This window comes from Dendrobates tinctorius, unplaced genomic scaffold, assembly GCF_039654945.1.
Source record: "Dendrobates tinctorius isolate UK_male_01 unplaced genomic scaffold, ASM3965494v1 ptg000016l, whole genome shotgun sequence".
NCBI classification, from domain to species: domain Eukaryota; kingdom Metazoa; phylum Chordata; class Amphibia; order Anura; family Dendrobatidae; genus Dendrobates; species Dendrobates tinctorius.
Genome location: NW_027361684.1, coordinates 89,279,161 through 89,292,624, shown reverse-complemented (window position 1 = coordinate 89,292,624; position 13,464 = coordinate 89,279,161). Strand labels below are relative to the sequence as shown.

At 43.0% G+C, this 13,464-nt stretch overlaps 1 protein-coding gene across 10 annotated transcripts in view; it reads left to right on the top strand.

Moving 5' to 3' along the window:
* Positions 1–13,464, top strand: part of CASK (calcium/calmodulin dependent serine protein kinase) — a 417,331-nt gene that overhangs the window by 133,136 nt on the left and 270,731 nt on the right. For all 10 annotated transcript variants that reach the window (XM_073566047.1, XM_073566045.1, XM_073566050.1 and 7 more), the window contains exons 4-5: positions 1,621–1,698; positions 7,696–7,768. In XM_073566047.1, coding sequence (XP_073422148.1) covers positions 1,621–1,698; positions 7,696–7,768 — 151 coding nt within the window. The remainder of the gene's footprint in view (positions 1–1,620; positions 1,699–7,695; positions 7,769–13,464) is intronic.

The window sequence follows — 13,464 nt, the reverse complement described above, 5'->3', positions numbered from 1 at the left end:
GACATATCTCTCCTCGCTGGGGGCCAGGTGTCGGGTCCTGAGCAGGCGGGGACACCGGTGCGTTATGGGGGACAGGTGCCGGTGTCGCCACTCGCTCAGGACCCGGCACCTGAGATATTCACCTGTCCCCGGTCCATTGCTGCTGTCTGCTGCGTCCTCTGTCAGTGATGTTCAGCCAGCAGAGGGCACGGTGCACACTAACCACGTCACCGCGCCCTCTGCTGCCTAAATGTCACTGACACAAGACGCAGCAGACAGCAGCAAGCAGCGATGGACCAGGGACAGGTGAATATCGGATATACTTACCCCCTCCTGGCGTGGTCTCTGCATATTCATGAGTTTAATGAGCTTTACAACGTGACCGCTGAAGGAAGGAAGTGAGACTGTGGGAGAAGGGGGGGGGGCTGCAGAGACCGCGCCGAGGGGGTCAGTATGATCTCTGCTTCGTCGACCCCCTGGTGGTATATGACTCGTATATAAGCCAGGAGGAGGGGGGGGGGGGGGGGGAGATTTTCAGCCCCAGAAAATGGGCTGAAAATCTCGGCTTATACACGAGTATATACGGTATTCTTTTCTTCATCCAAGAAAAACTGGTAAATCTCAGACATCACTGTAACCAAAATCAGTGATGGAACGAGTACGATTTTTCTCATGTTTTAAAAAAGGCCATCTGAATAAGCACTTTGCCTGCAAACTTATTTTTGTCAGCGGTTGCCAATGGTTACTCTTTGTTTTGTCAGGACCTGCACTGATATCCATGGTCTGTGCAGGAAAGGGTGAAGAGAGGCGCTGTCTAATGACTGGCGTATGCGCCCACTTGGCCATTGTCTATAATGATGCAGACAGTCACTGTGCGTCTACTACATCTCTGTCCGCCTCCATTATTGACGAAAATGCAGGAGAGCGCACACTGTGACACTATCAGCATCATTATACTACCGAATCCTGTTTTGCGAGGGAGGAGAGGGATTTCAGATATAAGCCCCAAAGGGGCCACTGAACATAGGAAAAAACACTGAACCCAGCCGTGGTGGAACTATGAACCTAGTAGCTACAAAAGCACCGAATTGGGGAGAATATCTCTGGCCTGCGCTATATTGTACAAGCCTCTAAAATGTATTTCTGGGGTCTGCAGTAAGGCAGGAAAAATTACTTTGGCGTTTCCAGCGGCCCATTTTCTGAATTCTTTTGTGTGCATGCTTCACAACCCCGAGTGTATGTGTTGCCATTTGATTTGTTTATTTTATTGTTTTAAAGCATTTTTTTTCTTTTAATCTTCCCCTCTTCATTCCACGCTTCATAAGTAGATCTGATTGCTTCGGTAAAAGTGCCGTCAGCTCAAATTATAGCTGTGTATTTAGGTGAAATGAATTGCTCTAAAAATGGAACATGAATAACAGTTGAAGACACTTGGTAATGGGTCTCGCTGCATTTGTTGCGCCAGATTAGGTCATTATGGTCATAGTGATTTTTGCTTATTCTTTTCTTGTCTTGATGAAGAGGACCGCTCCTTTACAATTTGTGGTAATTAATGAAATCTTCACCTCTGGTATATATTCAGTCTTATTAACCCTCTGCGTTCCCTTCAGCCACTCACAGATTTTCCTTCTCTCGTTGCAGTATGGATGGAGCGGACTTGTGCTTTGAAATTGTGAAGCGAGCTGATGCTGGTTTTGTGTACAGTGAAGCGGTTGCCAGGTATGTGACTATGACAAGTACAGAAAGGAGCTGACGCTTGTGTGTTGTGCACTCGGTGTATAGTGAATGTGAACCCACCACAATCGCCATCCGTCCGATCACCAGTTCATCAAAGTCTAAAATGAAAACTCTAAGGAAGCTTTCCAGGAACATTATTTTATCTTCTGGACCAATTGTGCACACCGTACATCAGATGAATAGCAGTGCTGTTCAGTTTCACGGTGCCTTATTCCTGAATTATTAGACTTTGTTCCATTGTCTCGTTCTACCAAGTGACCCACACTCTAACCTGAATCATACAGACCTCTGGTCTACGCTGGAGAAACTGTATCGCTATGGTTTTCTGAGACTGATTTCCAGTTTACACTGAAGAGGTCAATACATCAGAAATACAGCACTCTGCAATAAAGGCCTTTGTCTTTGTAGTCAGCAGTAATAACCGAGTGTCCCCAAATATAATGGTAATAAGCCTCATCTTAATGTGGTATTTATGGTAAACGTCTGCTTCATTATTCTGTCTGATAGAAATACAATATTTTGTAGGAATAATCACCCACACGAGTGCTTGCGGAATGCCAACACATTGATATGCCAAGTAGCCATCTGTGCACACATTAGAACCTTTCCACGTTTTGTAAGATGGCGATTTTTCTCTTTTACCACTTTATTAAAGAAGGGTTATTGTAGAAAATGTAACATGCGGTAAAGACCTCCATAATCATTGGCGTAGTCTCGTGTATTTTGTTCTAACCAGCTTTATATCTTCTAGGTGTATTGTTAATTTTCAGAGCGTGAATATAATTGTTGTTTCATCTATTTGTTGTAAAGGTTTTGCTCCATATAGCAGGTAAAGAGCCGATGCTGAAATTCTCTAGTCAGTATTTTTTTAAGCTTAAGGTGTAATTTCTCAAGAATTATGAGTTCAATAGGTTATTCCCAGCAGCACTGCACTGGAGTGGATATTTCTAAAGGCTGCTTTGCACTTGATTTTGGCTTATTTATGCCTTTAGGCTACTTTTACACTTACTGCATTTTTTGCGGGCCGTATCGCTGCAATTTTTATGGGCCGCCGCAATAACGGGCCGCAAAATAGCTTTCAGATCGCCATTTTTTATTTTTTAATACTATAGATATAGTATTGGGGGGGAAAAAAAACTGCGTTCCGCAAAACTGCAAGTCACGGTGCACGCCCCATAGTTTTTCAATGGGGGCCGTGTCCATACGTCGCATAAAAGACCGAACAGGCTCGATCCTTTATCACGGCCGCAAATACGGGCCGTACGGCACACGGCGCACCATGGAATTTTTGCGGGCCGATTTTGCGGCCCCATAGGAATCTATTGGAGCCGCAAAATCGGCCTGCAAAAACAAGGTAAGTGTAAAAGCAGCCTTAAAGAGCACCTATCACTTGTTTGTGCCCAGAATTGCTGCAGACGCCGCCCCATATGCCTCCACTTTCTAGCAAAAGGTTGCGACTGAACATCCAGATAGTGAGATCTCTGCGTTCAGAGCTTGATCTCACAAAAGTCGACGGCCCACCTCACTGGTAAAGCATGAAATCTCATACTTTTAACTAAAGCGCAGCTGCTGCCAGTCTGTAATGGCTGTCTTAATATTGCTGATCTGTAATTTCTATGTAGAGGATCCATCAATTTTGGGAATGTGTAGAAGAGAACTTGGTTCAGACATGACTGAATCTGATCAAGAGCATTCCTAGAAGGTTTTCAGGCAGTGTTGAAAGCCATAGGTGGATTTACAAAATGCCAATAAAATAATAAAAGTTAAAATTGAGATTTTTAGGAGCGAAACGGTAACATTGACATGACAAGAATCTGCTCAACTAATCAATAATTCTAAATAGTTGCAAGTCAAATTTATGTACAAGATGGGCAATATTGTCTATAAAATGATGGTAGTCTCACATTCAAAGTAGAAGGGGATGGTGAGATATGGAGCCTGAAAGTCAAAAGTTCAAAACATTTTTTACCCATTTGCTGTTCATTATACAGGTTTTTTTTAATCTAATTCATGCCATTTCCATAAAAAAAATCCTGTAATACAAACCCCAAATGCTGCCACACAAGATCCGTGCATGCAGCTCTTCAGTGCAATTTCTTGTGCTCAGTCTTCCCTGCTCTGACTGCTTTTCCCCTAAGGGTATGTGCCCACGATCAGGAACTGCTGCGGGTTTGACGCTGCGTATTTATGCAGAGTGAACCTGCAAGCGACTAGATGTTATAGCATAGTGGATGGGATTTCTAGAACTCCCATGTCCACAGACACCTGCGGATCACCCGCAGACACTGACATGCGGCGCGTCTTTCCAGACCACAGCATGTCAATTTCTGTTGCGGAGACGCGAAATTACATCAATACAAAGGCATCGGACGCGGTGAATCCGCACAGTTCAGTGAACACATGCGGATTTACCTTCGTTAGACAGCAGCGCTTTGGACGCAGCGAACCTACGCTGCTTCCAAAGCGTTGCTGCTTCCGGATCGTGGGCATCCGGCCTTACATTGGGTACACTTGAGAATGTGTTAGATCAATTTGTCCTTCCATAATATCCCTCCTCTTAGGCTTTGAGTTAAATGTTACCACTATTATTAAAATACACTTTTCGATGATCCCCAAGGAAATAGATTGGAATGCAAATACCTCTTATAAACGCTGTGTTGGCAGCCGAGATACAAAGTATTACAGACGTAATTTAAAAGGAGGTTGGTGACAATCTAGAGATCTAATGTGAAATATCTGTGGTGCCTCTTGTATAACAGATGCAGTGTGTCATGACACTCTCAGCTTACCATGACAGGTAGCGGAATGTAATAAAACATTTTCTCCAATTGTGAAACTGGCTTGGATTTTGGGTATTGTGAGGAAACCTGATTTGAGAATAGAATAGAGAATTGCGACAGTTTTGAAATACAATATTGCTGGATAATTTTGAGTTCTTGAAGGGAGCAGCAAGACTTTGAAGCCACGTTAGCCGTGAGCTACGCATGCCCTGATTACTTGAAAGTTTGGTATGTTTTCAAGACTTGAGGTGTTTTGGAGAAACCATAGATTTAAGTGCTAAGCTCAATGGGAAGTATTTATTGGGCGGCTTCCCTCCAGCCGCTTTACACCTAAATCTACTTCACTGAGGGGTCTCCACTTATTTGTGCAGTAAGCCCAACTGGTAGTGGGGAAGTGGAGGTGATGCCCAGCAAATGCTTCATAAGCTCGACATTCATTAAAACTGAGATACCCAACATGCCCCATGTCTGTAAATGAAAACATAGTTGTAATCGGTGCACTAATGACATTAATCATGCTGACCCAAGTTAGGACATGACTAATGTTTTATCATGTAGGTCACAGTGCAATGTTTCCCTTTTTACTTCAGGTGAAAGTTCAGATAAGCAAACCTTTGTATTTCGTTGTTTGCATTTTTGTCATTTAAACGTTTTTGAAGGGGGTGATTTTTATAAATGTTACCTTGAGTTTGGAAAAACTGAGTGTGTCTGTCTACACATGCATTTCGGATATTCCCCCCCCCCCCATAGGCTTTTTCTGTATTGGATGTATTCCTTCTGCATGCTAGAAGTGACTGTGAATTTAGCACACTGCTGAATACACTAGCTCTCGTGTATGATCCTAGCTTCATTCCTGTACTGATTTTCCCTCCAAAAGGTACTGTCACACTTAGCGATGTACCAGCGATCCCGACCAGTGATATGACGCGGTCAGGATCGTTGGTACATCGCTAAGTGGTCGCTAGTGAGCTGCCACACAGGCAGATCTCACCATCGACATAGCAGGGGTCGGGGGTCATTACTTACCTGTCAGACGTGGCGATCCTGACGTCCTGCCGCGTCCACGCATCGCTCTTTGGCACCACAGTAAGCCCAGCTCCCGCCCGGCTCCACACGTCGCTCGTCGTCACAGCAGGAAGCGCCGCAGGAAGCTGACGACGAGAAACAGTCCTGAACATTCTCGCGCGATCAGCGATAACCAGCGGGGGAGCGGGTCGCTGGTAAGTATCAGACACAGCGATATCGCTAGCAATATCGCTATAACGTCACAAGTTATAGCGATATTGCTAGAGATATCGCTTAGTGTGACTCCAGACTAAGGCTTATAAGGGATCACACCTCCCTACTGCTTGTTGACACTGATAATAAAGTGTGTCTGAGTTTGCGCTTCCCCTTAAGGCTAAGTGCACACGTAACGGAACTCTCGCGGAAATTACCGCGAGAATTCCGGAATTCCAGTCCGCGGGAAAATCGCATTTTAAATTCCCGCGATTTTCCCGCGGAAAAACTAGCATTTTGCAAGCGTAATTAGCTTGCAGAATGCTAGCGTTTTCCAAGCGATCTGGAGCATCACTTGGAGAACTGATTGACAGGTTGGTCACACTTGTCAAACACAGTGTTTGACAGTGTGACCAACTTTTTACTACTGAGGCCGCCTATGCAGCATCAGTAGTAAAAGATAGGATGTAAAAAAAAAATAAAAAATGGTGTTATTCTTACCCTCCGACGTCCCGCGCATCCGTTCCCAGTAATCCTTTGCGAAAATGCTCGCGATGACGTCAGTTCTCGCGGGATCGCGACGTCTCGCGGTAATTCCCGATGACGTCGCGCGAATGACCGCGAGACTTCGCAATCCCGCGAGAACGGACGTCATCGCGAGCATTTTCGCAAAGGACTACTGGGAACGAGAGCATGAAGAGAAGCGGGAAGGCTGCGCGGGACATCGGAGGGTGAGAATAACAATATTTTTTATTTTAAATTCTTTTTTTTTACAGGAATATGGTACCCAAAGCCCGGAGGACAGTCTCCTCTCCTCCGGACCGTGGGTACCATCCGCAAATGTTCTGCTTACTTTCCGCATGGTGGGCACAGCCACATGCGGGAAATAAGCGGAACAATGCATTCCTATGGGTGCGGGATCGCCGCGATTCCGCAAATTAATGAGCATGCTGCGGTTTTTACCGCAAAGCGATTCCGCCGCGGTAAAAACCGCAGCATTAGCACAGCATTGCGGAATCCCATAGGAATGCATGGGATGCTTATTTTTCGCGTTTTCGTGGCAAAATCGCGCGGCTAAAACCGCCGCGGAAACGCGAAAAAAACGCTACGTGTGAACTCAGCCTAACAAGTCAGTGGTGGGTTCCTTTTATCTCTCATAGCCCATGTAATTTCCTCATCTATACTCCTCACCTTGATCTGCCTATGATGCCCCCTCCTTGATGATGCTGATGATGCCATGTTGGTGTGCTGCAGATCTGTCATAAGCAGCAGTGAACAAGCTCACCCACTTCAGACGCCTTGTTCAATCCAGCGCTTCCTGATTAATGTCAGTAGCAGAAGACATGCAAGTAGTTCAGCCATTATGGACAAATGCGTCTTCACGGTTTTTAATTCAATGGCATTTCAAAAAATCCATAAACTTGGTCCATACAAAAATTGTTACAGGGACATTCACCGCTCTAATCAACATGTTCCAGGCACACATTTGTCCTTCGTCATGGCATCATGTGGTGAATGTCCCAGTAACACTTTTTGTATGGACTAATTTTACAGATTTTAAAATGGTGAAGACTTTTTTTTTCTTTTTTTTTTTTTTTAACCCATACTGGCTGGACTATTTGCATCTGAAAAGTCGCAGGACAGCTAGCCATGTGAGGGAATATATAGTCTCTTTAGCAAACTCGTCGTAAATTTTTAAAGAAGTCTATGTAGAAAACTGCTTTAATCATGAAGGTAAATCAATAAATAAGTGCCATGTGGCGTTCATATATTTTAGTTTTCCAGCCTACGGTATTTTCTTTCATCTCTCACGTTTCCGTATCTCTGCTTGCTTTTGTTCAGGAGGCGCTTTTCCCGTTTACCGCCAGCAGATAACATTCTCTATTGATCGTGTGGGCGATATTTGGTTGCATGTGACAAGGTGCCGCTATAGTCGGTCCTGACCTGGCTTTTATATCCCATGTTTGTTTTATCTTTACAGTCACTACATGCGGCAGATTCTGGAAGCTCTGCGCTACTGTCACGATAATAATATCATTCACAGAGATGTAAAGGTAAGAGGGTTAAAATTTTACCTGATTTGTGACTTGACGTAAAAAAAAAAATTCTGTTGTGGGCATTCAGTTAAATGAGTTCCATCACACAAATTATGTTTTAGTTTGACATTTGACAACTTCTGTTCTCTCAACTTTTTTTTTTTTTTTCAATATTATTTACTGCTCGTTGCCAAGATAATCGACAAAACATGCATTGAGCTGAGAAACTCTTTTTTCTGGTGCGAACTGTAGCTCTTGAGCCCGGCCACCTCTCCAGGCCCAGTGCTGTACTGAAGCGGTGGAGCCAGGTAGTCTGACCCAAGGAGTCGTGATGAAGGGGAGCAGTACACTTCTGCTTCAGAAGATGTGAACCCTTTATCAACCGGTCAACACGAAGTTTGCTTTCCTAAGAGGCCTAGAGTAAAGGCCCTGTTACACGCTTCAATGTCCCAGCGATCCCACAAACGATCCGACATGGATAGGATCGCTGGGACATAGTTATCTGATCGCTGGTGAGCTGTCACCTAGGCAGACTTGCCAGCGATCATGCCCAGCGAGCATGCTGGTATCCAGGGTAAACAGCGCTTAGTTACCCGCTGTTTACCCTGGATACCAGCTCCCAGCATCGGCTGTATGGCACTGGGAGCTTGCTGATCGTTGGTCTCTTGCTGTCACACGCAGCGATGTGTGCTGCCCAGCGGGAGACCAACGATAGATTTATGGCCCAGACCATTAGGCAACGATTAACGATCAGCCAACTGATCGTTGCTACGTGTCACACGCAACGATGTCGTTTCGACATCGCTGCAACGTCACCAAACTGGTGACGTTGCAACGATATCGTTCACAATATCGTTGCGTGTAACCGGGCCTTTAGGATAACTCCTAGTAGTGCGTGCGTGCTCTTATTGGCAGCAATTTGGCTAAGATTCCTACATAAAACTTTGGACCAGCTGCATTACAAGTTAGAAGGCAGAGCTGTGTAACTCATTTCCTTTCACCATCCTCTATAGATAGCAAGAATTGTATCTTTTTGACAAATGTTTTTTTTTCTGTAACACATAAAATACACCCAATTTCAGAGGGTAAAACAAAATGCATTTCTTTGGCACATCCACCAAGTGTCAAGGTGACACAGACTGGTGGAGCAGCACATGTAACACTTGGCAATGACACATTTACTGGTGGTCAGACAGGTCGGTGCTGGAGGACTTAAAAAGCTTTGGATTGGGAAGTGTGATTTGGTACAGTGCCAGGACATGGAGTCTATTCATCTTTCTTTTTCTATATAGTACTATATAGTACTTTTATCGACCTGCCCATGTAGATGTTTGGTTCAATTTTAAAGAGTATCTTTCATAAAATTATTCTTGTTGAACTGATGTAATAGTGGCTGCAGAGCAGAATAAAACTTTTTATTTTTTTTTCCTCTCTGTTGCAGAGATATTAGAAAACTATTTGGCACCTAATAAGTTTAAAAAAAAAAAAAAAAGGTTCTCCCATGAACAGAGGAAATTTTAATCAACAGATCGTGGCATAATGCATTACACAATTTACTGTTAAAATGTTCCTTTGCTGAGAATCTTAGAATTGTACACCTGATTTTGGGTGTAGGATTTAGGAGCGACCAAAAGGGCTGGATGGGTATAATTGCTCCTGTACTCCAGTGAGAGTCTTACAGGCCTAATATCAGAAAGTTTGGAATAGCACAGCAGTATTTGGAGTGCTCTTAGAGCTGGAGAAAGGCCATTCATGGTGGACCGTCTATGCTAGAGACTGAGGAGAGCCTGTAATAAATAAATACACCTTCTCATTCAAAGAGTTTTCTTTATTTTTATGACTATGAAAATTGTAGATTCACGCTGAAGGCATCAAAACTATGAATTAACACATGTGGAATTATATAATTAACAAAAAAGTGTGAAACAACTGAAAATACTGTATGTCTTATATTCTAGGTTCTTTAAAGTAGCCACCTTTTCCTTTGATTACTGCTTTGCACACTCTTGGCATTCTCTTGATGAGCTTCAAGAGGTAGTCACTGGAAATGGTCTTCCAACAGTCTTGAAGGAGTTTCCAGAGATACTAAGCACTTGTTGGCCCTTTTGCCTTCACTCTGCGGTCCAGCTCACCCCAAACCATCTCTATTGGGTTCAGGTCTGGTAACTGTGGAGGCCAGGTCATCTGATATAGCACCCCATCACACTCTTTCTTGCTCAAATAGCCCTTACATAGCCTGGAGGTGTGTTTGGGGTCATTGTCCTGTTGAAAAATAAATGATGGTCCAACTAAATGCAAACCGGATGTAATAGCATGCCGCTGCAAGATGCTTTGGTAGCCATGCTGGTTCAGTATGCCTTCAATTTTGAATAAATCCCCAACAGTGTAACCAGCAAAGCACCCCCACACCATCACACCTCCTCCTCCATGCTTCACGGTGGGAACCAGGCATAGAATCATAGAATCATAGAATCGTAGAGTTGAAAGGGACCTCCTGGGCCATCTGGTCCAACCCCCTGCTCAAAGCAGGATTCGCTAAATCATCCCAGTTAGATGTCTGTCCAGCCTCTGTTTGAAGACTTCCATTGAAGGAGAACTCACCACTTCTCGTGGCAGCCTGTTCCACTCATTGATCACTCTAACTGTCAAAAAGTTTTTTCTAATATCTAATCTGTGTCTCCTCCCATTCAGCTTCATCCCATTGCTTCTAGTCTTTCCTTGTGCAAATGAGAATAAAGTTGATCCTTCTACAATGTGACAGCCCTTTAGATATTTTTAGACAGCTATTAAGTTTCCTCTCAGTCTTCTCTTTTGCAAACTAAACATTCCCAAATCCTGCAACCTTTCCTCATAAGACAGGGTTTGCAGACCGGTCACCATTCTGGTCGCTCTTTTCTGAACTTGCTCCAGTTTGTTGATGTCTTTTTTAAAATGTGGTGCCCAAAATTGGACACAATATTCCAGATGAGGTCTGACCAAAGAGGAGTAGAGGGAAATAATGACTTCACGTGATCTAGACTGTATGCTTCTGTTAATACATCCTAGAATTGCATTTGCCTTTTTTGCTGCTGCATCACACTGTTGACTCATATTCAGTCTGTGATCTATTAGTATACCCAAGTCTTTTTCACATGTGCTGTCACTTAGCCCTATTCCTCCCATTCTATATATGCTTTTTTCATTTTTATTGCCCAGATGTAGTACTTTGCATTTCTCCCTGTTAAAAACCATTCTGTTAGTTGCTGCCCACTTCTCCAGTTTATTTAAATCTTTTTGAATCCTCTCTCTCTCTTCTCTAGTATTAGCTATCCCTCCTAGCTTTGTGTCATCAGCAAATTTAATCAGTTTACCCTCAATTCCTTCATCTAAATCGTTGATAAAGATGTTGAACAATACAGGGCCCAGGACAGAGCCCTGTGGTACCCCACTTGAGACATTCTTCCAACTGGATGTGCAGCCATTTACGACCACTCTTTGGGTCCGATCACTAAGCCAGTTATGAATCCACCTAACAGTTGCCTTTTCCATTCCATACTTAGTCATTTTTTCAATAAGGATTGTATGAGAGACTTTGTCAAATGCTTTGCTGAAGTCAAGATATACTATATCTACAGCATTTCCTTGATCCACCCAATCAGTAATACCATCATAGAAGGAAATTAAATTAGTCTGACATGACTTATTAGTTACAAACCCATGCTGACTCTGTTTAATCACTTCATTCTTATCCAGGTATTGACATACATGTTGTTTAATAATTTGTTCAAAGATCTTTCCTGGTATAGAAGTCAGACTCACCGGCCTATAGTTGCCTGGGTCCACCTTCTTCCCCTTTTTGAAGATAGGAACAACATTTGCTCTTCTCCAGTCTTCTGGCACTTCTCCTGTTCTCCAAGAATTTTCAAAGATTATGGAGAGGGGTTCAAAAATTTCTTCTGCTATCTCCTTCAGTACTCTGGGATGTAATTCATCTGGACCTGGAGACTTGAATACATTTAGGTTAGCTAAGTGTTTCCTCACTATCTTTCTGTTTATAGATATCCTGGATTCTTCTATTCCCTTAATAGGACAGTGAATAACAGTTGATGTTACATTTCCTTTCTGAGAGAAAACAGATGCAAAATAGGAATTTAAAAGTTCAGCCTTCTCAACATCCTGTCTTACCATTTTATCATTTTCATCCTGTAAAAATCCTATAGCATCTTTGACTTTTACTTTTGACATATCCCCAAAATCCTTTATTATTGCTTTTGACATCTCTTGCAAGCCTCAATTCATTTTCAGCTTTAGATAATCTGATTTGTGCCTTGCAGGTTCTGCAGACAGCATTATATTCTTCTTTAGATATGCCTCCTTCTTTCCATTTTATAAACATTTTTTGCTTCCTTTTTAGCATGTGCTTAAGTTCTGTGTTCATCCATCCTGGTTTCCTTAAATGCTTCCTATTCTTCCCTCTTTTCGGAATTGTTAACAACTGTGCTTTGAGAATTTCATTTTTCAAGATTTCCCATCCTTCCTGGACATTTTTGTCTTTAAGGATATCCAGCCATTGGATCCCTCCAATTCTCTTTCTGAATCCCTTAAAATCTGCCTTTCTGAAATCTAACCTTGACGTCTGAGTCTTCACAGGTCTTCCGCCTCTAGTTATCCAAAATTCTAAAATAGCATGGTCGCTACCTCCTAGGGTCCCAGCCACTTTTACCTCCTCAACCATTTCCTCCCTGTTTATAAGGATTAGATCCAAGGTAGCAGTTCCCCTTGTTTTCTCCTTTACCTTTTGGAAGATAAAGTTGTCAGCAAGAGAGGATAAGAATTTCCTTGACCTGTTAGTTTTGCCTGAGAGAGATTCCCAACAAATGTCTGGATAGTTGAAATCTCCCATGACAACTATGTCATATTTTTTGGAGAACTTGGCCATTTGATGCATAAAGAGTTCATCCATATCTTCAGCTTGCACAGGCGGCCTGTAGTAAATGCCTACAATGGTGTCCTTTCCATTGTTCTGTCCTTGTATTCTTACCCAAACAGTTTCCACAGAACTCCCAGTCTCTGAAGCTTCAATCTCTGTGCAGATATATGCATTTCTAACATACAATGCGACACCCCCTCCTCGTTTATCAAGTCTGTTTCTTGCAAATAAGTTGTATCCTTCTAGTCTTGTATTCCAATCATGTGTATTGTCCCACCAAGTTTCAGTGATTCCAATGACATCATATTTATTTTCCTGTGTTAGTAGTTCCAATTCTCCTTGTTTGTTGCCCATGCTTTGTGCATTAGTATAGAAACATTTTAGTTTGTGATTGGTTTCTCTTTCTCCAATATTTTTTTTAATTAGATTCTTTCGTCTTTGTTCTTCCTTTCCACTTCTAATAGCAGAGTTCTCAGTAGCATTTGTCAGGTGTATGGCTTTTTCTGGTCTTTTGCTTCCCTTCCCATGTTGTTCTAGTTTAAAGCTCTCCTTACAAGTGTAGCAAGGCGACTTCCAAATACCTGCTTTCCAGTCTTCGTAAGGTGCACCCCATCTCTAGCAAGTAGTCCATCGTATAAGTAGTTCACTCCGTGATCCAGAAATCCAAATCGTTGCTGACGGCACCATCGACGTAGCCAGTTGTTCACCTGCAGAATCTTATTCCACCTCCTTGTTCCATGGCCATCCACTGGGAGGATGGAAGAGTCCATCCGTTCACCTTTTCTGCGTCACACAAAGACACGGT